The sequence below is a fragment of the Chanodichthys erythropterus genome, chromosome 3 (genome assembly GCF_024489055.1).
Source record: "Chanodichthys erythropterus isolate Z2021 chromosome 3, ASM2448905v1, whole genome shotgun sequence".
NCBI classification, from domain to species: Eukaryota; Metazoa; Chordata; class Actinopteri; order Cypriniformes; family Xenocyprididae; genus Chanodichthys; species Chanodichthys erythropterus.
In genome coordinates, this window is record NC_090223.1 from 32,638,822 (window position 1) to 32,664,489 (window position 25,668).

The window sequence follows — 25,668 nt, forward strand, 5'->3', positions numbered from 1 at the left end:
TCGTCAGAACGAGTTCGCATCGCTGCACTAGACTAGTGCGAACTCAATTTCCCATAGTTCCGTGCGACTGCAACGGTTTTGGTGAAGTCATGAGAAAGCGCCGTTTGTTTTGTTTTTCACACGTTATAAAGCTTCGTCGTGCCCCTGGATGGTTTTTATTTCTGAATTGTAAACGTCGCCAGCGCCTTTAAGAGGGAGTCGGGATATTTTTGTCCTAATGTCAAAGAGCAGCGCGCGGCCTTGGAACATTCAAACATGCTGTTCTTCACTAACTTATCTTCTGTATAGTGGAAACATACATCGAAAGGGGAATCCTGCTGAAAAGGGAGTTGCATCACTGCGCTTTTGATTGAAATGGATAGATCCACACTGACCTGTCTCCTATAAAGCGTGATTAAATGCTTTTGATTCTTTCAGTCTGTTCAATGAGACTGAATCTTATGTTTTGGAGTCTATGACACACTCAATTTACTCTCGGTTAGATTCAGTTGAATCGCTAATCAACGAGCTTCCATATATGTTTTATCTTGGCCTATTTTTTGTCAATGTCTTAATTCTTTACTATGCCTTTTTAATGGAATACATAGTCCTTAATATAGGGATAGTATTTTTGCCAGAGGATATGGACCAGGCACTGGTGGATTTGGGTGTTCTCTCTGACCCAGCCTCTATTCCCTATGACACAGACACTGAGCTGGATGTTTTTGAGGGATATCTGGAATAAACCACAATGACTGGCAAAGGCAGCCGAAGCTTTTGTGGGGAAGGTGCCATTTGGCTGATTCATTTGGTTACTGGAGAACCATTGTCAAAAGGAACTACATATCGTCTCTGCAGACATAAAAATATGTTGCAGTGGTCAAATTATAAAAAAATGACTTTCAGGAATAAGTAAGTAATATTAAAGGTCAGTATTTAGATTATGACTCATACTCAAAAATATAAATTTGCATTAATTAAATTGTTGTGTCTCCACAGGCTGTTCAGGTTCAGGGGACTGACCTGCAAGCAAGCTATCGTGCCACATGGAATATTTACCCGGAACAGATAAGCCGAACGGACTATGTCGTTTTCCATGGAGCTGCCAGTCAGTATCTCTTCAGAGATCAAATTCTGGCACTAACCGCTACTGTGGATATAAATATTGCATTAGCCTATTTATTTTTAGTTTGGCATTCAGCACTCGAGCAGGATTCTGTGTCAGCCCTGCAAGGGCTTGTTATTACCTGTAGAAACTCCCTTATTTATAAATGCCTCAGCATGGTTTCGTTCCCTTTAATACTATTCAAATAAGCAATACGTCACGAGACAAACAGGGTGTTCTGAATTTTTCTATAAGACTGTCTTTGGAACTTCATATTTGTGACAGCCTGAAAATGATAAATTTGAGATTCAGTTACCAACTCTCTCTCTGTCTCTCTCTCTCTGTCTATATATATATATATATTTAATAAATGAATAATTTCACTTTGTGTTGCCATGGTGTCACATTTGACTTTTAAATATCTGTTGCCATATTACATAAAACATACTGTGTTAACAGCGAACTACTCTGAGATCCTAACTGGGACAAAGATTCAGTTAGTGGCCTTGATCAATATCTAGTATAAATCTAGGGTAGGCAGTGTTTTTCATAAGTGAAGTTGACAATGTAATTTCGGGAGGAGTGAACCCATCTAATCTTTCAATTAGTGAAATTCAAACATAATCTCAAGAGGAGTGAAGCCTAATCTTTCAATTAATGACCAGAGCATATAAGCAGTTACTCACCCTGCTCTGGCATCAGTTGTTTCGATATCCCTCCACCTCCCTAACTCCACCACATAATTTAGGCATCTCATCTATCATACTCCTCTTCAAGGCCGTGGGGGGGTATATCCAAGCTCGAGTTGAAGCTGCTTCCTCGAGCCCCTCCACAGCAGACAGCAAGCCAAATACGCTTAACCTTATTAGCTTAAAGATTTTATAAGGAAACAAACTCGTGAAATACTTTTTGTTATATTGGTTGAAATTCTCTTCACTTCAGCAGTCAATAATAGAAGTGGTCTAAATATAAAAATGGAGAAAAAAAAAACAAAACATATATCTTCTGTGGAAGCCTCAAGAACAAAAAATGTTCATCCAATCATTGCATTCAGTCCGAATGCAATGATAGGTTGGCCTACCTGTCTGTCAGCCTATGTATTTCCATTCCTCCGCATCCCCTGCTTGTGCAGACATCACTCGTCGTCATCAGTGTGTGATTGTAGACATGGTGCACTCAAGTCATGTCGGATAGATCGCATTTACATGTTGAACGCACATGAATGACGTAAATACCAGTGGTGAAGCTGAGGATTTTCTTTGAGCCCCGATCCGTACGAGTTGGAGGTGTGTCAGTAAAAAATGTGGTGGAATACCACAATACTGACCACGCAATTTAGTAGTGACATTGTCAGGCTTCTTTTTATTTACAACAAAATAAGCTAAATGCATGCACAAAATATGATAGCACTGTAATATAACAATACAATAAAGTTTACAGTGGCTTCCTAAATTAATTAAAAACATAAAAAAGCAAAACACACCTGATGCACATTCTTTGTTCTTCATTTAGAAAAAGAGTAAAAAAAAAAAACTTGCTGTATTTTAGTTAAGAGAAGGTCCACTGCCAGCTTGCTCTGACCAAAGTGACTTTAATGCACCTGATGTAAACACAAACTTCCCAGAAGGACTTAAACGTAGCAACAGTCACCAAGCGCCACAAACAAACGAGAAGGGTCAAATTAATACAAACTCATGGTAATTATAGCTAAAAACCTAACCTAAACCCTAAACCTTACCATAACCCTACCTCTTCCACAAAAATAAAAGTTACTGTAGAGTTTCATAAATAAAATACTTCAAAAACAAACAGGATGACTTACAGCATCTGGGCCCAGTTGTTCAAAAGTAATCTGATCAGATTTTGGCTATCAGATTTGGATATCTTGAAAATGGGTTGTTCAAAAGAAATAAAGAATTTTGAAATCGTATTAGATCATGTAATCCAATCGTGGTTTTGATCTGGATCAAACCTTAAGATTGTGTTGTTCAAAACTTTTTTGTAAGATAGGAAAACCTTTAATCCAAGATATCAGGATTATTCTGATCCCAGCAGAAGGGTGGATTGAGCATGGATTTCAGGAGCATATTGTAATAAAACTTTAAAACTGGACAAATAATACAACATTTATATGCAGTATACACTTATACTTATATATTTTGCAATTGATTTGTGTGCAGTGATAAAGTACACACACATTAGGCTACCTATTAAGTCTTTCAGGGCAGTAAAATAAAATAATCCTTCAAACAGCTGTTAATGTCAAACTAATATAATATATTTAATTTTAACTTGTTTTATCATCGTATCTTCATTACAGTGACCCAATCATCAGAGATGAACTAGTCAAAAGTAGTTTCTAACTTCTCTTATTGCATGTATATTTGTTTTTATTTATTTGTTGTGGGTCAGATGAGGGGCTATGGAAACCCTAAAGGAACATGTTGATCGGAAAAACCATGATATGGTTGGACAAATTATATTTTTATGCTTTTACATTCTGTCGCAAATGTTTTGCATTCCTCTGAGAAGCTTTGCATTTGATTGCAAAACTTTTCAGTTCTTTGCAAGCAAACTCAAAATTTCTCAGGTGAACGCAATGCAAAACTTTTGTGAGAGAACATAATTAACATTGAAATTATTATTTTTTTTCTCCCACCTCATTTTTTCCATCACCATGGCCCTTTAGGGTCTTCGTGGGGGTCTGACTGTTTAAAGGAAACTGAAAATGGAAGGGAATGTTTGTATTGTTTTATTGTGCTGTTTTCTGTTTCTTCAAATAAAAACACTTAAAGTGACCCTCTATTCTACCTGTTGTTCTTTACATAGGTAGCAGCCTACTTTGTGAAATGTGATCCCATTTAGAGCATTAGTAGCCTAATCTGGATTTGGTCAAATTAAAATTTGTGTCTAGATTAGGGTGATCCAGTCCGATTTTGCTCATTCTAATCCAGATTAAACTTTTTGAACAACTGGGCCCTGGTGATCTATAGATGTTTTTCCACCAAAATTACCTGGAACAATTTGTCCCAGAAACGTTTCCCCCCTGGACCTGTTGCTGCGTTCGTTTCCATTGCAGTCTAAAATACTGCAAAGACCTTGATGTTTTTCCCCAAACGATTCAGTGGAAATCCCCACCCTGCAACCAATTTCACTGACTGAGGTTACAGTGACAGGAAGGTTTAGGAATCAGTGTTGGGTGTAAGCAATCATTATCTTGACGTGGCCAATGAAATATTTAGAATCGGCTCCAGGGCAGGATTTCCGCTGAACTGGTTTGGTGGAAAAAATAACACCTGTAAAGATTAAGTCCTGTGACTTAGGACTGCGTGCGACTTTGCAGTTCCAGCTGGATTTCGTCCTCTGCATACATCATTTACATTTACATTTAGTCATTTAGCAGACGCTTTTATCCAAAGCGACTTACAAATGAGAGTAGTAGAATCAATTAAATCAACATGAGAACAACAGTGTATAAGTGCTGAGTGAAGTCACAGTTATGTCAGTAAAGTGCTCATAGCGAATTTTTTTTTTTTTTTTTTTTTTTTTTTCTTTTAAATAAATAAATACACAGATAGGAGAAGAATATTAGTCAAGGTAAGTGCTACTACTACTGGGTCAAGTGCTGACGAAAAAGATACGTCTTTAGCATTTTTTTGAAAATGGCTAGAGACTCGGCTGCTCGGATAGAGCGTGGTAGGTCATTCCACCAGCCAGGAACAGTCCCGGAGAAGGTCCGTGAGAGTGATTTTTGTGCCCCTATGTGATGGCACCACAAGGCGCCGTTCACTTGCAGAACGCAGGTTTCTGGAGGGCGCGTAAGTCTGAAGTAGTGAGTTAAGGTATAGCGGTGCAGAGCCAGCTGTCGTTCTGTAAGCAAACATCAGAGCCTTGAATTGGATGCGAGCAGCTACTGGCAGCCAGTGCAGACTGATGAAGAGAGGAGTGACGTGCGCTCTCTTCGGTTCGTTGAAGACCAGTCTTGCTGCAGCATTTTGGATCAGTTGTAGAGGCTTGATAGTGCATGCTGGAAGGCCAGCCAAGAGAGCATTACAGTAGTCCAGTCTGGATAGAACAAGAGCTTGGACAAGAATTTGTGTGGAATGTTCAGATAGGAAGGGTCTAATCTTCCTGATGTTGTACAAGGCAAATCTGCAGGACCGGGTCGTTGCTGCAACATGATCTGTGAAGGTTAGACCAGCATCCATCACCACTCCAAGGTTTCTGGCTGTCCTGGAAGGAGTGATGGTTGAAGACCCAAGTTGAACTGAAAGGTTGTGATGAAGTGTTGGGTTTGCACCGATCACAAGCAGTTCCGTTTTTGCAAGGTTGAGTTGGAGGTGGTGGTCCTTCATCCAGGCAGAAATGGCTGTCAGGCAGGCTGTGATGCGACCAGCAACCGTCGGATCATCTGGTTGGAATGAGAGGTAGAGTTGTGTGTCATCAGCATAACAGTGATGGGAGAAACCATGATCCTGAATGACCGATCCTAGTGATGACGTGTAGATGGAGAAGAGAAGTGGACCAAGCACAGAGCCCTGAGGTACCCCAGTAGCAAGATGATGTGACTTGGACACCTCACCTCTCCAAGATACCCTGAAGGACCTACCTGAGAGGTAAGACTCGAACCACTGGAGCGCGGTTCCCGTGATGCCCTTCGACATGAGTGTAGACAGGAGGATCTGGTGGTTCACTGTGTCAAAGGCAGCAGACAGGTCCAGCAAGATGAGTACTGATGATTTTGAAGATGCTCGTGCCAGTCTCAGGGCTTCAGTGACTGAGAGCAGGGCAGTCTCAGTAGAGTGGCCACTCTTGAAACCAGACTGGTGGTTGTCAAGGAGGTTGTTCTGTGAGAGATAAGTAGACAGTTGGTTGAATACAACTCTCTCAAGTGTCTTAGCAATGAAAGGAAGAAGGGATACTGGTCTGTAGTTTTCTAAAAGAGCTGGATTCAGAGTGGGTTTCTTAAGCAGTGGGGTAATCCTAGCCTGCTTAAAAGCTGTGGGAAATGTTCCAGTGTGAAGGGAGGAATTGATAATGTGAGTGAGTGCAGGTAGAATTGAGGAGGAGATGGCCTGAAGAAGAGGAGTGGGGATAGGGTCTAGCGGACAGGTAGTAGGGTGATTGGAAAGAATGAGTTTGGAAACATCTGCCTCAGAAAGCATGGAGAAGGAGGGGAGAATTTGTGTGTTTTCAATTAAGATGTTCTTGTCAGTGTGTGGTGTGGAGAATTGGCCGCTGATGGTTGTTATTTTATGTGTGAAGAAAGTGGCAAAGTCATCAGCTGTAAGAACTGATGTGGGAGGGAGGGAGGAGGGCAAAGAAGAGAAGAGAAGGTTTTGAAAAGTGTTCGGGAGTCATTTGAGTTGTTAATTTTAGTGTGATAGTAGGAGGTTTTAGCATTGGTGACATTAGTAGAGAAAGAAGAAAGGAGTGACTGATATAAGCTAAGGTCAGTAGGATTTTTAGATTTGCGCCACTTCCTCTCTGCAGCCCTGAGTCTAGATCGATGCTCACGGAGAACATCAGAGAGCCAGGGGGCAGAGGGGTGGCGCGGGCTGGTCTGGTTAAGAGGGGGCAGAAATCATCTAAGCAGGATGATAGAGTGGTGCAGAGAGTGTCAGTAGCAGTGTTAGTGTCCATTGATGAGAATTGGTTAGCGGGAGGAAGTGTGGATGAGACCGAAGAGGATAGATGAGATGGTGAGAGGGAGCGTAGGTTTCGGCGAAAAGTGACGTGTGGTGGGGTGTGTGATGAGTTGGGGGTCAGGTTGAGTGTGAAAGTAATGAGAAAGTGGTCTGAGGTGTGTAGTGGAGTAACCAGTGTATTGTCGGTGGAGCCACAGCGTGTGTAGATGAGGTCCAATTGGTTACCTGATTTGTGGGTAGCTGAGGTAGCCACTCGCTTGAGATCAAATGAGGCAAGCAGCGTGTGGAAGTCAGCAGCCTGAGGTTTGTCTAGATGGATGTTGAAGTCACCAAGTACTAGAAGAGGAGTGCCATCCTCAGGGAAGGATGAGAGTAACACATCCAACTCCTCCAAGAAGTTACCTAGCTGACCTGGGGGACGATAGACAACTACAACATGAATTTTGGTAGGGTAGGTGATGGTAATTGCATGTGATTCAAATGAGCCATTTTCAGAGAGAGATGGTAAAGGATTGAACTTCCATTCATTGGACATAAGCAAACCAGTACCACCACCCCTCCCAATCTGGCGTGAGGTGTGAGAGAAAGTGAAATTAGATAGTAAAGCCTGATAATAAAGCCTGAACCTCATTGTCAGTCCATCGGTCGTATTTTTTAACCTCCATTGTTTATTCGAATAGCAAACAACTTAAAATGCTGCGTGAACTCAATCAATCAGCATGTTCAGTGCCCAAGTCACAACCAAGAAAGTTCTGGAACTTACTGGAAAGTACTACCCCGTAAGCAGGTACTTTCTGAGGGGGAAATTTTTACCCTGAACTTCATTTAGACCCTGGTTCCTGTGGTCAAAACACACCAAGTACCACCCCAAAGTCTATAGTTCCTGGGGAAAGTTCGTGCGGTGGAAACACGGCTTGTGTAATACGATCAACATGCCTTATCACTAGGTGGTGATAGTAAAGCTTAAAAAGAGCAGTACCAAAGTCCCTTTAAGACAAGTCATTTCACTCGGCAGCCATCTTTGAAACACTTCACAGCTCCTATCTCTTTGAATGGGGAAACATCAAATTCTCCAAAGCTTTCATATTTGAAATCACCAATGAAATCTGTCAACAACTGTCTCATAAATTTTGTTTCTAAACGCTCGAATCATGACAAAAAAAATTGTATTTTTCAGGCTGGATCAAACTAATGCGCATGCGCAGTCCTAAAGCGCGCGTCTCTTGTGCCTCATTTCGGAGGTGCACGTCTGACTGTTTCTATAGAAACCGGAGCTTCTAATGGCTGCTGCAGTGACGCGATGACTTTACCAATCGGCGATTGGCTCTTATTTAGAAGGCGGGACTTATTCCACCATATTGCCCGTTGCACTTTCTCCCATTCAAACTAGTGATGACAACGGCGACTGAGAGTAGGCAATCCGTTCTACACGTAGCAGTTCACATCCTCAGACTTGGAATTATGTGTTTCTATGGCAACACTATCCCAAAATTAATCTGCAGCAGTCAGGTGGTACAAATAAGAATACATGGAGCTGATTACGACCATTATTATTGTAATGTTCTGTGCTTTGAGACATGAAGTAACGCCTTGTCTCGTGACGCTTCGCACTCTGCTATGCATGTTCATGTTTTTTGGAGGAGGCGTGGCTTTGGAGAGCACTCTAAAGGCAGGGTGGGATCTTATGTTTCAAAGCTAGCTTGCTAATGCTAGCCTCTCCGAAATTCCCTATACCCTACCTTTAAAAACATGTGCCAAGTTCTTAGGAATTTGATATTAACATGTTGTTTTCATATGGTTTTGAAAGACTTTTTATAATTTGAAAGAAATGTTTCAATTTAATGATTTGTGGTGTATCCATCAAGTATAAAGAAATTGAAATATATTGACATGTTACACATGATGGCTTGTTTAGCATGTATATGTGTAGCAATTATTCATTCATGAACATCATCAAGTTTTGTTGCATGGTGCACCACATTACATTTTACAACCTAAACGATAGATAGACAAACAGAGAGATGAACACAAACCACAACAGCAGCAGTAACAAGTACTTCAATTTGAATTATCTGAAACTGTCACAATCAGTAAAAACAGACTCACAGAACTCGTTTATTGTAGTAAAAAAAACAACTTTTAGTGCCAAAAACCATATTTTCACAAAAATGTCAGAAAGTGCAAGTCAGTCAAATGTAAAGTAATTTCAGTGCGAAAATGGAACAACTTTTTTAAGCAGCTTAGTGTCCTTCTTGGCAAATATCGATTAACTATTGAATTGTATAGTGAATGATATTTTTGTAAAAAATTGCTTATTGTAAGAATGTATCAAAGTGATCTTATTCGTGAATCTTGAAGACGAAGGTGTTCAAAAACTCCATATGGAATGCAGTCATTCCACAGCCTAATGAGGGAGAAGAAAAAACGATTATTAATACGATAAAAAAAAGATTATTTGCATATCATTAAAAAGCATTTAAGTTGCGTAATGATGATTAACAATGGGCATAATGTATAATCTTAGAGACTATGGTCAGATTTTAGAAATTTTAGACTTCTGTCTGTCCACCTGACTGTGCTGGCAAACTAGATTTGTAAGATGTTTCAAATAGCTTAAATATGGTGCTTAGTCTTGAGATGCTAGTATCTGATACAAGAAAAATGTTATGCGAGTAAAAGTTCATGTACTGACCTATCAGACCACTACTTTAAAATAAGCCAAAAATGATGTTAAAATTTAGAGACTCACTCCAAAGACTTCATTCCAGTGCACTGTTTCAGAGCAGCACTGAGCTTTGTAGCTCCAATGTCTGTGAACTTGTTGAACTTGACACTGAAAGTAAATAACAAGAAATGCATCTATTTAATATAATATATAATAAAATTATATTTCTTACATTTTATTTTAAGAGAAAGAAGAGAATTCTAATGTCAAAAAAGAGAGACTGAGATACGTAAATTACCGAAATGAAATAGTTTTTTCTTGTTGTATAAATCTATTTAGGAGGATTTAACTCAATTTAGACAAGTACTTACTCCAAGTCCTGCAGGACTTTCATTTCTGGTAAAACCAAAGCCAGGTGTTCCGCTCCACTGTCAGCAATCGCATTTCCATAGAGACTAGAAGTGAGGAAAGTGGAATAATTGTGTTAAAACAGTGAGGTTTTTATAAACATTTCCAAAAGTCTGCTTTTATTTAATAAATATAAAGCTATCTCCATACCTGAGGGTCTGTAGAGAAAGGATGGATGGCAGAGCTTTAGCCAGTTTCTCCACCCCAGCATCTCCAATGAAGTTTTGAGACAGACTGAGTGGTGGAAAGAAGACCTCAGTTCAATTGTTACACAGTTCCTTTAAAAGTTACAATTGTGTGGAAAATTGATTCTTCCAGACAATACATGTGTTATACTTAAGGGAATAAATGTTTCAAAACTTACTTTAGCAATTTCAGACATTTCAAAAAATGTAAAACGCCTGATAGCTTCTCAGCTCCAGAGTCTCCTATTTGGTTTTTCTCAAGACTGAAAGACAAAAAAAAAAAAGAGTCAATCTCAAATCACACAAAAAGCCTTCTTTTCTGATTCCAAATACAGTCATGGAAGCATATGATATACTCACTCCAGATGTTGGAGAGAATGCAGAGAAGGCAGAACCTCTATCAGTTTAGGGAAAACTTCTGGACCGTTCTGAACTCCAAGCCTACAATACAGAACACCATCCGATATAATCAACATTGAATGGATAAAAGGATAAATGGGAAAACACAAGCAGGATCTGGTGGGTATTAGCAGAAAATGATAAGATTTGCTTACTCAAATTCTAGTCTCTGAAGATGCAGGAGGGCTGGCACACCTTTATCCAGCGCAGACACAAATTCACTAAAAATACAGCCATACTCCTTAGCAACATTATTTTATTCCACAATTTGAATTGAAAAACATAGACAAACAACAATAGTCATTGGACATCCTAGTATCAAACACAAATTTGATGCTGTACCTCATTGGTAACTTCTTCTCTCTGTGAATTCGGACAAGGTCAGGTAGGCTCTCTATGTGATAACCTTGTGTTGCCTTGAATGGGTTCAAGGTGAATTTCTCGATGGCTTTTTTCAGATTCAATTCATCATTGCTTTGATGCAAGTCCTCCCATAAGCCAATGGTGTCTGCTGTATGTGCCCTAATGGAAAAACAAATACAATAAAAATAATAAATATAAATGAAAACCTTTTGCTTAAAGCACTAGATCACTCCAAACTGAAAATTCTGTCATTTACTCATCCTCATGTTGTTCCAAACATCTATGATTCTACGGAACACAAAGGCAGAACAGTTGTCATTGCTGTTTTCCATGCAATTAAAATGAACTTCAAAAAGGTCTTCTAAAAGGATATTAAGTATCATAAAACTTTTGCTCCGTCTTCCAAAACCAATTCTTTGTTCATTGTTAGTGGCAATCTTGGAGTCTGCCTAAGCTTTCATTGGCATGTTCGTGAATAAAGACTAATCATAACTAATTCGTCTGATTAGTCATGAGCAAATTATTCAGGGCAGTTTTTTGAATCACGAATTTCAGATTCATTAACACTTATTATTTTGAGTCATTTGACCCTCAAAACTGGTATGATTGGTTGAAGACTAATTCAGTTCTCTAGTTCAACTCAGTGACTCAATGATATGCTTGCATCGGCTATCAGTGAATACCTTATTGAAACTTAATCTGATCATTCAATCAGTCTGATTATTACTTTTGTTTGACTTGGAATAGAGAGCATGAATCATATAGACTACTTTTATGGTACTTTGACATCCTGTTTGAAGCTCCAAAGTTTCAGTTTCCTGTCATTGTAATTGTATGGGAATTAAAATAATCTTCAGCTTTTCTCTTTTTTTCTATTTCACAGAAGAAAAAAATTCATACAGGACATGAGGGTGAATAAATAATGACAATTTTCATTTTTAGGTGAACTATTCTCTTAGCATTGCACAATGTCTTACCAGAATGACTTTATACATTTGAGTCCCACAAGCTCTTTCAGGCCACTGATGGTAATACATGTATCTTGCAGGTTAATGGAGAAGGTCCGCTTCATTGCGCTGGCATGTTGAAGGAGATGGCATATGACGTACACGTCTGAAGGGCAAAGCTGTGCCCCACAGAACGACAGATTGTCAGGCAGGCTTTTTAACAGCAGTTTGGCAAATTTGTCTCCGTTGGTCTCATAAACACAATGAAACAGTTCTAATAACCTGGCGGGAACCAAATTATTAGGCTTCATGCTCTTCAGATGGGCTTCAACAGCCTTTCTCTTGGCCTTTATGTTGACACTGCTGTCCAGGATGCTGACTCTATCAGGTGTCTTCTGGAAGATCAATCCCGTGACGAACCTCTGCAGCAAGTCCTGCGACTCTCCCTGAACCTTTCGTTTCTTCTGCTGGACTATGCTGTTTGCCACCACCATTTTTTCATTCACCTGTTTGGATTGCACCAAGTGCAAAGCACTCAGGAGGTTCTGAGTGAAGAGGTCTGCAAAGTGGTTTTCTTGTCGCTCCGATGTTTCGTAGCATACAAGTATGCCACTTTTAAGGCCGCAGTCCAGCAGCTCTGTTGAATTGGCAGAGTTTACACATGTATTGTGATTCTTGAATCCCTCCCATGCCATTTTGCACAATTGAGGGATGTCTGGCTGTTTCCTCTTACATAATGAGCGGTTTCCAAGCATAGCCGATTGCAGATACTTGGAGGTCACTCTTTGGTACAAGTCTGTGAGGGTTGAAGGCAAATCATCACTGCAGCTGTCTTGGTTCTCAAGCAGGTAGCAGGTAGTCCAACAAAGTAACGGGTTGGAGCATAAACTGAATATGTAGCTTTGATTCTTAATCTTTTTTAGTGCACTTTCTTGGAGGGAAGCATCCTCAAAATATTTTGATGTGTACAACTCAATGTCTTCAGGAGAGAAGCCACATAGCTCCAAAAGGCTGTCGATTTTTCGCAGCACCTGATTTAAAACGTCTTTAGGCCTTGTGGCAATGAGAATTGTGCACCCCGAGAGGATTTCCTTTTGGAACAAACCCGAAAATAGCTGTTTGATGGTGTATTTAGTGTTGGTGGGTGATTTAGCAGGGCACTGAAGAAGCCCTTCAAAGTCTTTTATGTGATCAAAGCTGTCAAAGATAATGAGAACTTCATCAGGACAGGACAGAATGTGATTGAACACAGAGTCTGAGTCCTCACAGCGAGGAGACATAGACAAATCCAACAGCAAACCTTTCAAGCTGTAGTTAGATTGTGTGAAGTCTAAAATTTTACAGTTCAGCAAAAAAACAAACTGAAATTGAGGCAGGCTGCCGCTCGCCCAGTCCAAACATAAACGCTGAATGAATGTGGTTTTTCCCACTCCAGCTTTTCCGAGGAGAGCGACAGATTGTTTTGGTTTTGAATCACTGTTATGAAATAACTGACTCCTGTCCAGCTTTGCTTTCTTTCGCTCTGAATCACTGAGGACTACCAGTTCTTTCTCCAGACACTTGTTTGCATTCTTGCCAGATTTGATAAGTAGTTTCCTCTGGGTCACATCCACATCCACGTATTTTGATCCCATTGCCAGTCCCCCACGCATAGTGCAGCAGACATCTGTCATGCGAGACTTTATCTGATGTATGTATTCTTTAACACATTCTGTAAAACAAACATTTATCATGCTTTCCATAATCCAATAAAGTCATGATTAAAATGGATGAATGATTAAAATGGTTTCTTACCTGGTGCTTCTGGGCGGATTTTACTTTCGGTTTTGGAAGGTGGGGAATCAATGTTCTTTTGTGGGTTTCCTTCTGTAATTAGCAAAACAAGCAGTTAATTCTATAACTATATAATTTCCTTTGTCAACAAAACAGTACAGAATTGTTAGTACATACAGATACATGCCATTTTTTTTTTTCTTCTTTTTTTAAATTCTTATTGTAAAAATTCAACACTTTCTCTGCTTACAAGGAATATTTATTTTACTCAAAAAATTAAGCTTGGAGTAAAGCAATCTCTACTCATATGAAAGGCTTCTCATCCTCTCTACTCTTTCTGATAGCATAACCTAATAATTGTTTGACATCGCTGATTTAGCTGATAAGGTGTTAACAGTCTTGAGTCAGCTCCTAAATAAATAGAAACCTACAGTCAATGAGATAACACACAGTTTGTGTAAAGCAATGTAATTACAAATGGTCTTGTTTGCTCTACTAAAAGGTGCACAATGTAATTTTTTCCTCATTAAAAGAAAACATTTACACGTAGAAATTAATAGTACTTCTTAATAACACCTTAGTAACAAATTCACCTGTTTTTGTTGTAAAATATTTAACACCTTAAAGTTAAAAAAAATAAAAATAAATACAATTTTAAATAAAAATTATGTTTACTTACAAGAGAAAAGTTCTCTTCTATTCTATTCTACAGAAAAAGACATTTTCCAAAAAAGTTATTTTCTATTCCACATTGAGCAGGTCACCTCATGTGACTGACATATTAAGATCATATGACTGAATCTGAATCATATGATCTGAATATTACTCTATCACATTTTAAACACCTACTCTAAAAGTCTTACAAAATCTGGAAAAAAAAAAGAGTAAGAGTGTGTGTAATCCATAATAATTATTTAACGGTGATGTGTTATTGTTTTTTCTTTTTTCCCATTCATAGAATGGTTTGCCCCTACGTGTAAATCTATTTTTTGCGCTCATATTATTGGAAATAATATGAGGTGTGAGTGAAAAGCTAAGTTTCAGTGCTTTTCAAGCGAACACAAAGTTTCTCGGGGAACGCATAGTTTTAGGAGCGAATGCAAAGTATCTCAGTGGAAAACTTTGCTGGAGAACAAATTTTGATGTGGGAACGCAATACTCTGCGAGAGAATGCAATACTTTTGCAATCGAAAGCAAAAGCATTGATATATAATTTTTCCTCCCACCTCTTATTTTTTCCCCCATCACCTTTTCCCTTCTGTACAAATCAGTAATTATTTTTACTTTTCCAACTGGTGATGCTAGGGCTGCAGAAATTACACGCTATAACCCCAGAGGCACTAATATTACTAGAATGTCTCTATCAAAATAAAACATGATTTTTTAATCAAAATATTGTCATTTTAATATAAGATTTAAAGGGGACGTATTATTCCCCCCTACAAGATGTAAAATAAGTCTCTGATGTCCCCAGAGTGTGTATGTGAAGTTTTAGCTCAAAATACCCCACAGATAATATTTTATAGCATGTTAAAATTGCCACTTTTTGGGGTTGGGTTCAAAAACGCGCCGTTTCAGTGTGTGTCCTTTAAATGCAAATGAGCTGCTGCGCTCTGCCTAAGAGGGCGGAGTTTCACGAGCTGATTCTCCAGTGTCAGGATTCAGTTGGAACGCACTATAATGTCAGAAACTGCGAATATATGCTGCATAGAGATAGAACAGATATAGTTTATTTTAGTTTAATTATGGTTATAACTTACATTGTCTTCTTGTTTTTATCCACTATATTAGTACAAGCCAGTTTACTGATTAGTTTATAACGTTTATTGTACTTCACACAAAATATGAAGCATCTGTTTTCACTCTAGAAAATCACTGTAAGAGCTTAATAAAACAGTGCAAGTGTGCATTAAAATATTATCCATAAACTCTCTCTCCCTTGCATTATCATCAACATACATAGCAAAGTACACATAAACACTCATTATAACTAACAGTAAACAAATATATAAAGACCTTATGCCTTTTCGGGTGGTGCTTAATAAACTGGTACACTTTATATCCATAAATCAACTCCGATGAACTGTAATAAAGTGCTCTCACCTTCATTACTGCTGTATCTAGTATCACTCTGGAGACTGTAATCATGAACAGCTTACTGATCTATCCTTGAGTAACACATTTTTAGCACAACCTCTGTTTTGTATTGTCGCTTTGTATTGACATTAATTCACAAAGCAGTCCGGTGTGAAATGATTTGCGCAGACATAAACGAATTTTGGTAGAGTTGAGGGAGCATTTTCTACGAAAACAAAATTAATCCACCTCGCCTTCAGCGGCTCAGATTTCATGAATAAATGGAGAGAGCTATGTGGATTAATCCATCAAGCTACAGAACACCTAAAACCCTTGGGAGACATTGTCGTCAGCGCAGCAATGGCGGACTGTGTACAACTCGCTGTGAACTCACTCAGGACGGTTCTATATTAAAATGGCAGTGTCTGTCAACATTCGTGGGTGGGGCCTGTGGCTGATGTGACGTAACATTGCCAAGGATCTGGAAACGGCTTGTTCAGAGACACTGCTTATGATTTATGGGGATTTTAAAAAAAAAGGAGTGGTTGGATTTTTATCATTATAGGGTGGTTGTGTACACACACTGCCAGCACACATTTATGTCCAAACACCATGCAAAAGTGAATTTTACTAGCTCCCCTTTAATTGATAAATATAAATGACCTAAAGACCTTTTTTGTTTAGATTTAGTTTTAGTTTATCTTCTTTATCTACCCTTGTATACACAGACACATATTTGCTGTCCAAAGTCCAAACCCTGAACTCACCTTTTGTAGGGGAGAGCGTGTCTACAGATGCTGATGGTAAACTCTTGCATGCACGGTCTGAGGATGAACCGACTGGGAGTACTGAAACCGTGAGCTCCGGTGGGGCAACTGTGCCATCAGCTGGAAAAAGAACGAATCTGTTACCACACACCACAGTATTGCTAAAACCAGGAATACCATGTCTGCATAACAAATCTAACTCAATGTCCAATCAAAAAATAGCCCAAAACTACCACAATGACCCTCTCCCAAATATCAAAACTCAAAATATGTCACTCCAGTACCTAAAATACACATTTTAATATGTATACAAATGTATAAAATACAAATCACTATATAGTAGTCAAATCAAGTCACCTTTATTTATATAGCACTTTTTACAATGCCAATTGTTTTAAAGCAGCTATACAGTGATAGCAGGAAAATAATGTAACAAAGTTTGTTTGTTTTGGCTGTACAGCAGCTCTAGAAGAATATAGTGTCATTGTCGAGCTTAAGTAAGTTCAGTATTAATTCATTTCCATTGTAAAAATCATTAGTTTTTAACTTAGTTCATTTATCTATACAGCAGCCCTGGAGAAAACAGTGATGTCATTATCCAGATCAGTTATATTCGCATGCAATGGTATCAATACAGGCAGATCAGTAATATTGTTGAATATTAAGTGTATTAATCTGTTTTTATAGAGGAGCTCACATAAGCTCAAAGTTCCATACCAGCGGCCCTCGCTCACAAAATTCATCATCTAGCACAGTTTTATCATTGGTAGAATGTATAATGGCTAATATATTTTAATACAAGCATCAGTCAAATGCAGTTTATGCAAGTTTATATTTTCACCTGCATCAACAGTCTAAAAGTATAGCCCAACTCCAGAGGAAAACTGCAGACTTGACAACCATGCCTAAGAGGCTTAATTATCCATGAATGAAAAACATTTTTTTTTTACTTACCAGGTGAAAGAGGAAGTATCTGAGTGCCTGGACTCACATGTTGGGGCGACACTGCATAGATTGGATGTGCAATTAGAGATACAGTGTAAAAGAACAAATACAAAGTAAAAGAACATGCAGGCACATGCAGCTGTTTGATAATGCATTTAGTTGACTCACCAAGCACATACGTGGGCCATGTCGGGACCACAGTGCCGATCAGAGGCGGCGTAAAAGGGCAGATGCTGAACTGTAGTGCTGAACCACCTGAGAGTTTCAAATACTCATAGTCAGTGGTCAAAGCCAAGGCCTAGTTTCTTGAAATGCATATACAGTATGAAGGAAAAAATGCAAAACTCACCACTAGAGGGCAGAGGAGGGGGACTGAATGGAATACTTAAAATATTCTGGAATGTGTTTGAGCTCAAATGGACACTTCCCTGGGATGTAATGGTGGGCGTCTTCTCACTTGAGGGGCTTTCTGAGCACGTTGATGCTGCAATAGAGAAATGCTTTCGGTTTACAACATTATGTTTCACTTGTGGTTTCATTAGCCTATGAGCTACAGTTATCAGATATATGTTTCCTTCCTTTTATTAATAAGTATACATATATATATATATATATATATATATATATATATATATATATATATATATATATATATATATATATATATATATACATACATATATACATATATATATATACATACAAAGTGTTACTTAAAACAGAAGTAAAAAAAACAAAAACAAATGTTAGGCCTATATGTTTAGGAGTTAAATAATCCAACACTTCTAGTTCTGACAATTAAACAACTTTAAATGGTTGTATCAGTGCTACATTGTGTTTTAGTTACCTTTTTTGTTGCGTTTGTACAAGGGTTTGCCATCAGTATCTTTGCGGGTTTTGTTTGAAGGTGCATCAACTATCAATGGAAGACACAACTCTTACTTACTGAATTCAGTACAGATCTTTCATGAGAGAACATATTAAAGAAAATAACATTACCTTTTCGCTTTCTTGACCTTTTGTTTGTCAATTTGTCTTGGCCTATTACTTGGTCAGGTTGTGTGCAAGTTGTGTCTGTGTCAACTGTTGTTTGTAAAGCAGAAGTAAAAGACATTACAAAAATTATTTGAATAAAACAGTGTGATGCAAATGCATTAACAAACAGTCATTGGTTCCCCTTAATTTCCCCCAAAAAAAAAAAAAAAAATATAGTTTAGTTCAAATAATATTATGTTAAGGTGTCTTACTTATAAAACTGAGGTTATCAAGGAAGTTGGGATCTGCCAAGACACAAGGAAGTAAATTATTTATAGCCTTCATGATTGACATACCATGCTTCATGCTTCATGCTTTTATGTAACGAATTACACAATTAAGTTAAATGGGGCAATGAGTGAAACTGACCAATAGCTTCTTCGGTTTCTTCCAGAATGGACTCAAGATATTTTGAGAGGACATTGTCTTTGAAAATAAAAGGTAAATCTTATTAGAAAACTCAAATGCCAAATAAAGGGCTACATTTGTTTACCAAGTTAAAATACCTGTACTATTACTCACCAGGTAAGAGTTCAGACATTGGGTCTGAGACAATATCTTGCAATTCAGCATCTGTTGTAACATAGTGACACATTATATTACATATATTTTAAATCAAGACATAAATATAATAATATATGCCGTTACAAGTTTCTGAGGTAAAATGCGTCGTCGACGCGCAAGATGCTTTGGAGCGCGCGCGCGCGCGCGCTCCTTCGTTGAGAAAATAAATAACTCGAGGGGAAAAGCCCGTTTCTGCTATATAAATATTTGTCTGACAATTCAAATTATAATTTTATTTTCTTTTGCACGTTACATAAATTACTAGTTTTATGGAACAAAAAAGTTTATAAATTAACAAATAGGCTAAGTTACGACGCAAAACGCATTGCAAATATAAAACTATATAATAGGCTAAAATAAAATATTTGTACTTTACCTGTTTCACAGATATAGTCCATGTTTAATGACAATTATGAATCCATTAGGCTATATTAATGTTGTGAAGCAAAACAGCTTTATAGCGCACGACGTGTCCCCAGATTACACGGGTGAGGCATTGTCTGGCAAACACCAAAACAGGCTGCACTTTCTTTGCATGCTTTTACTTTCAGTATCTCACAGGAGGCTGGTTTGGTTAGGCACAGACCAAGCTCACCTTCCTTGGTCGTTTAGTAAATCTGTTTACACACGAAGGACATTCATAGCTACTCCGTGCATGGTATTTTTTCAACTTTTCTGAGTTGATGATTGAGATGATGATGATGATGATAATAATAATATAATGTTTACAATGGAGATGATGTTGATAATGTTTACTGAATTATTTTACGGTCATGTGTTTTACCCTTATGGTGATCTTCATGCTTTTAAGTCATAACGTGTCCTTCCATTGTACCAACTGTGTTAATATCAGTACATTTCACAGTAACAAACATGTTTAAAGCTCAAATAGGTTGATATAGCCTATTAACATTATACATTATGCAATTTAATGACATACAGTAAAGAAATATATAATATATAGCTTGTTTGTTAACAAGCTGAAAAAACTCAATCACTCTAGCCTATATTGAGAAGTCTTTCTAAGCCTGGCACTGATTTGTGGAAATGCTCCACCCTGGAGTGGCAGGTATTTTCCATTGTCAGTTGTGACCTTTCTCTCTCTCTTTCTCTCTCTCTCTCACACACACACACCTGTTTATACCTTTGTTTTCAAAAACCTGTTGAATACCTGTGGAAAAACAACAAACAACAGAAAACCCTCTGCAAATCCTGCCATTTACAGTGAAGTTCCCAGCTCCAAAACAAAAGATACTATTATCAAACATCTCATGCCATCCTCCTTCTAAAATGAAACAAAAGCACAAAGATCACAGACTGGTATAACAAGTACGTTGTTTGCTTAAGTTTTAATGCCAGTACTGCCCATAATAGAAACTATGGGTCTCGCAGACTGGTTTGCTGGTGACACCACATCTTACCTAATTTACAGTACAATATAACAGTCAACTCATATTGTATACTGAGGAATGGCATCTACAATTGGAAGTTACAGTGGCTTCTATTGGGCTGAACCAGACATCTTCCTGTGTTCTTCTGCTTTTTAATCAGCGTTCTCCATGGAAGGATAAAAACCTTCAGAGTCCATGCCACACATAACAGCGTGCTTTGAAAGCAACGCTGTATCTGTTAGAGATCTAGTTACAGGTGCATCCTGTAGTAGTACTGCCTTGTGGGTGTGGCATGTAATAGCAGTATTAACCATGTAATGGACACTATACAGAACCTTAAAGTGTTCTGCGGGTGCTTCATATATCAAACCTTTTAGGGGTCATTTTATGTAGGGTGAACAAACGTCCTGTTTTCCCAGGACATGTCCTGTTTTCACGTACTGTCCTGGTTGTTTTTTATAAAGTGATGAAAATGTCCTGGTTTTCATTGTTTTTCATTGAGCCATTAAATTGACCAGTGTTACGAGATTTTCGGTTTCTGAGATTTTCAGTTTCCGAAGATGGAGCATTAATATAAATGAGTTTCGCAGACATGCGCAAATGCAAGTGCAATTGAGAATATTAGTTCACATTGTATCTCAAGACTTTAGTGGATTATTCCATAAAGGTAACTATATTGTCAGCGTAGCGGCTGACTTATGCCTAAACTACAGTTGTTTACTTCTAGGTAACAGTTTATAATGTTTTCATTAGTATGCATGATTTGTGCAGTCATCTGTAACTGAATAACAGATACTTTGTAACAGCAGAACAACCTTCAGCTATCGTTTACAAACTTAAACTTGTCATAATAAAACATGTTGAGTAACCTCTGAGATGTTTTTCCTTAAATTTAGTCAAGAACCCTATAGGGTTATATTTAGAACCCCATTTTCTTATCTTTTTTGTTGGACTGTGAATGTGGTCAGTATTTACATGTACATTCGTCAGCTTCAAAGCAGAATAGCTTCCTGTAGTGTTGTTTTGTTTATTCACACCTTTCTGTTGCAATGCTACTGTAGTGTTGTCATTCTTTGTGCATAGGGTTATTCCTCAATAGTAAATGATTAAGCAATTTCCTCTCAAGTTCTCAAAACTTAAGACATTTGATGCATTTAATACAGTCTTTCCATCAGCAAAACTGATGTGGGAATTCATTCGGCACGTGGCGCGACTCTCACATTGCATTATGGGTATTCTCTAGCCGTTGAGTGTAGGCCAACCCGGAAGTTAGCGGTGCACGGGTTCCCTCGATTGAAAGCCTATGCATTTTTCCCATAGACTTTTGGAAAATCGCAGAAAATGAGCTCTGTGTTTAACAAAGGGTTATGACACTTACATGTTTTGTCTGTCAAGATAATCTTTACAGGTTAACAACATTTATAGATTTTGAAGCCTAAATAAAGTCGTCAGATATAAAAGGCTAACAGTAGGCTATAAACGGACTACAGCACACCATGGTCGCGGATCAACGTCGTCACCACCAAACTTCCTCAAACTTTATTTAAAAAACAACTTTATTTACAAATATGCTTGCTGATTATGATCTGTGCTGTTATGAATACTTATCCACTTTTTCATGAGAAATGCTGTCCAGATGTCCTGTTTGTCATGATGACGTCTAAAGTCCCCGCCAAAGGAAGTAGTTCCTTTCAGCAACTTGTTAGCAACCGCCGTTTTTAAGACACAATAAAAGTTTTAAAAAAAATCACAAGCGGGTTATAACTGGTGTGTTTTATGTCATAGATCAAAACGTGAAAATGTATGGACCATTTTGACTATATTAACCATTGTAATGAAACTGGTCTCAGTAGATTCCTTGGGTCATGCTGAGAACATAGATATCAAATTTGCCATATTCGGCTGAACTTCCTGTCCGCCATATTGTTTTTCTTTAAAAACCTACTTTTTCGAACTCCTCCTAGACCGTTGCTCCGATTTTCACCAAAATCGAACCATATCATCTTCAGACCATGCCGACAAAAAGTTATGGATATTAAATCGATACATCAAACTGCTTTCATATACCAGAGCAATGATGCAAAACCCACTCTTGAAGCTGTATCTGCAATGCTTTCACATATTGACACCAAACTTTGCAAGTGTCATTGTCACCTCACTCTGACCATACCACAACAATTTGGACACAGCGCCACCCTTTGGTCGAAAATGATGAACCAGTAAATCCTCATTTTTGATAATTTTTCAGCTCTTTTACCTAAAATGATCTTAATAGGTCTTTAATTGCTCACTGTTGCAGTTAGTCTGATGCTCCCAGCCGTATTGGCTTGCTTCTTGTGCCGTTTTTCTGTTTGGCCCCGTAATTGCGGCTTGCAGCTATATTTTCTATTTGTGTTTTATTTATTTATTTTTTCTGGTTCTTTGTTTTAGTCTGTTTTATGTGATCTTACTACTCTTATGATGCTGTTTCTCTTGTGAAGCACTTTGGTCAGTCTTGTGGCCGTTTTGAATGTGCTATATAAATAAACTTGAAACTTAAGTTGTTTCAAGGCAAGTAGAAAGAACTATTGCAATCTTTTTTAATACATGGTGAAATATGCTTTTGTTTCATGTAGTTACAGGGTAAGTATGACATTATGGGCTGTAAATTAAAGTGGTGCTTGTTACACTCTTGTTTCTAGTTACAGGGTAAGTAATAAAAAAACGCAAACAATTTGATATCACTGACTCTGAAACCTTTATTTGAAAAACAACCTATCAAAACATTTAAATTTACAACACTTCTTATTCGTTTCTCTTGCTTGGCTTCCTCCTCTTGTTCCTCTTCCTCTTTTTCTTTCTTTCCACTGATGAATCTTAAGAGGGAATCCCTTGTCATTTGCAATTCTGTATTAAAAGAAAATACAGTAGACCTGGAAATGTGCTCACCGTTTACTCATCTTTTACCCTCATGTCATCTGAGATGTATACAACTTTCCTTCTTAAGATCAGTGGCGTAACTTTGCTTTAAAAAGTGGGTGGGACAGGAATGTGTAGGGGGGGGGGGGTTGTATTATTACAATAATAATAATAATAATATGATATTAAAATTAATATGATAGTTTCTTCCTTACATCTGCTATAGTACAATATGTCGTTAGTCTCGATAGTTAATAAATACGATGATCCGCTCTCAATAATCGAATGTCCTGATGGACGAATGGCAGTATTTTCGTTTAGCGTGCAAGAGATTCTGGGTTCTAATCCAACCATGAATGATTTTTTTTTTTTTCTCATTAAAACCAAAAATGTTCATCAGTGATTGTATATCAAGAGCAAGGACACGTTTATGTGTATTTTGTTTTGTGATTTCGACGTAACGAATAGAGAGTCTCTGCAACTCTCTATTCATAGATTGAAGCGCTCGTCCGTGTGAAGACTGCGCAATGTGAACAAGCGCCAAGAGAACACTGTTGCGCCTCGGATAACAGCGACAACGAGCACTCAACATGATTTTAAAAACAACACATCCCAGCGCCACATCGCCTATTATTAACACAAATTGATAATCAACTAGAGGTTTTTATTTTGTATTAGATATCCGCGAGATGCCGCGAGATGTTTCAAAAAGTGGTGGGGACAATATCGACCCTTTCAAAAAGTGGTGGGGACATGTCCCACCCGTCCCACCCGCAAATTACGCCTATGCTTAAGATGAACACAAACAAAGGATTTTAGAAAAAGAAATAATCTCTGGGAATGCTTTATAATGCAAGCTCATGTGTTCCTTAAAGTCGAAGCATCAAACAGCACATACAGCAATAACTGCTGTAATCCATACGACCCCAATGGATGAATCAATGTCTTTTGAATTGAAACGATACGTATTTGTGCGAAAAATAACAAATATTTAAAAATTTTAAACTTTCGACCAACTGTCACCAGCGTGTGCATGAGGGGGTTGAGAGTTCATGTTTGACATAACTTGAAGCGTGACATAAACGTGGCGAGAAACTCACACGGATGTCAGATGCCGTCAGTTTTTTTTTTTATATTAATGCTCACAACAAAATACATAGAATAACAAATAATGATAATGAGAAACAAACAAGACAGAATAACAGAATAACAGAGACGGCAGTTCTTCTTGCGCGAGTTTCACACGAATCTCCAGCGAGATCGCGAGATCCCGTGAGATCTTCATCTGTAACATTTAATTCTTCATACATGCAGTTTTTATGAGCCGAGCTCATATTAATGTACATAGATAGTTATAAACAGCAGGAGTGTTTCTGGGAACTGGTTTGTCGAACGGAAAGTCGACTCTCATGCAGGCGCTGGCGACAGTTGATCGGAAGCGAAAAGATGAATAGCCTAAACCGTGAGAAAATTTCTGGGTGTAGCCTACTGTAATTTCTTTTAATGGGATTCCTTCTTAAAATTCATCAGTTGAGAAACAAGAGGAGGAGGAAGCCAAGCAAGAGAAACAACAACAGCAACCAAAAATAGGCACAAAACGTGTTACTTTGTCAGGACTTAGAATTTGAAATGAAAAGTTGATTTAAAAAAAATGAATAATAAATGTTGTAGACCTGTTTTTAATTAAGTTGTTTTTCAAATAAAGGTTTCGGAGTCAGTGATATCAGATTGTTTGCGGGGTTTTTTTATTATTTACCCTGTAACTACAAACGTATCAAATGTTGAAAGTGAGACATTTTGAAATGTCATGCCAAATATTGGCTCATTTTGGATTTCATGAGAGCTACACATTCCAAAAAAGTTGGGACAGGTAGCAATAAGAGGCCGGAAAAATTAAATGTACATATAAGGAACAGCTGGAGGACCAATTTGCAACTTATTAGGTCAATTGGCAACATGATTGGGTATAAAAAGAGCCTCTCAGAGTGGCAGTGTCTCTCAGAAGTCAAGATGGGCAGAGGATCACCAATTCCCCCAATGCTGCGGCAAAAAATAGTGGAGCAATATCAGAAAGGAGTTTCTCAGAGAAAAATTGCAAAGAGTTTGAAGTTATCATCATCTACAGTGCATAATATCATCCAAAGATTCAGAGAATCTGGAACAATCTCTGCGCGTAAGGGTCAAGATCGGTAAACCATACTGGATGCCCGTGATCTTCGGGCCCTTAGACGGCACTGCATCACATACAGGAAATCACAACATGGGCTCAGGAATACTTCCAGTGAACACAATCCACCGTGCCATTCGTTGTTGCCAGCTAAACTCTATAGGTCAAAAAAGAAGCCATATCTTAACATGATCCAGAAGCGCAGGTGTTTTCTCTGGGCCAAGGCTCATTTAAAATGGACTGTGGCAAAGTGGAAAACTGTTCTGTGGTCAGACCAATCAAAATTTGAAGTTCTTTTTGGAAAACTGGGACGCCATGTCATCCGGACTAAAGAGGACAAGGACAACCCAAGT

General features: G+C 38.2%; 2 protein-coding genes and 1 pseudogene across 2 annotated transcripts; 1 reads left to right on the forward strand and 2 right to left on the reverse strand.

Moving 5' to 3' along the window:
* The first annotated feature begins 56 nt into the window (after window positions 1–56).
* dexi (Dexi homolog (mouse)) lies at window positions 57–3,779 on the forward strand. The gene is made up of 2 exons (XM_067381869.1): window positions 57–891; window positions 979–3,779. The coding sequence occupies exon 1, from the start codon at window positions 455–457 to the stop codon at window positions 722–724; it is 270 nt and encodes an 89-aa protein (XP_067237970.1). The 5' UTR covers window positions 57–454; the 3' UTR covers window positions 725–891; window positions 979–3,779.
* A 930-nt stretch (window positions 3,780–4,709) lies between these two features.
* On the reverse strand, window positions 4,710–7,267 carry LOC137004393 (uncharacterized; annotated as a pseudogene).
* A 380-nt stretch (window positions 7,268–7,647) lies between these two features.
* ciita (class II, major histocompatibility complex, transactivator) lies at window positions 7,648–20,608 on the reverse strand. The gene is made up of 20 exons (XM_067381870.1): window positions 19,236–20,608; window positions 18,818–18,868; window positions 18,665–18,721; window positions 18,508–18,540; window positions 18,260–18,343; window positions 18,108–18,176; window positions 17,610–17,744; window positions 17,429–17,515; window positions 17,270–17,320; window positions 16,316–16,435; window positions 13,494–13,565; window positions 11,730–13,410; window positions 10,732–10,911; window positions 10,545–10,610; window positions 10,351–10,431; window positions 10,170–10,253; window positions 9,956–10,039; window positions 9,769–9,852; window positions 9,482–9,565; window positions 7,648–9,136 (listed from the first exon to the last, which is right to left on the reverse strand). The coding sequence occupies exons 1-20, from the start codon at window positions 19,255–19,257 to the stop codon at window positions 9,061–9,063; spliced, it is 3,201 nt and encodes a 1,066-aa protein (XP_067237971.1). The 5' UTR covers window positions 19,258–20,608; the 3' UTR covers window positions 7,648–9,060.
* Window positions 20,609–25,668: the final 5,060 nt, after the last annotated feature.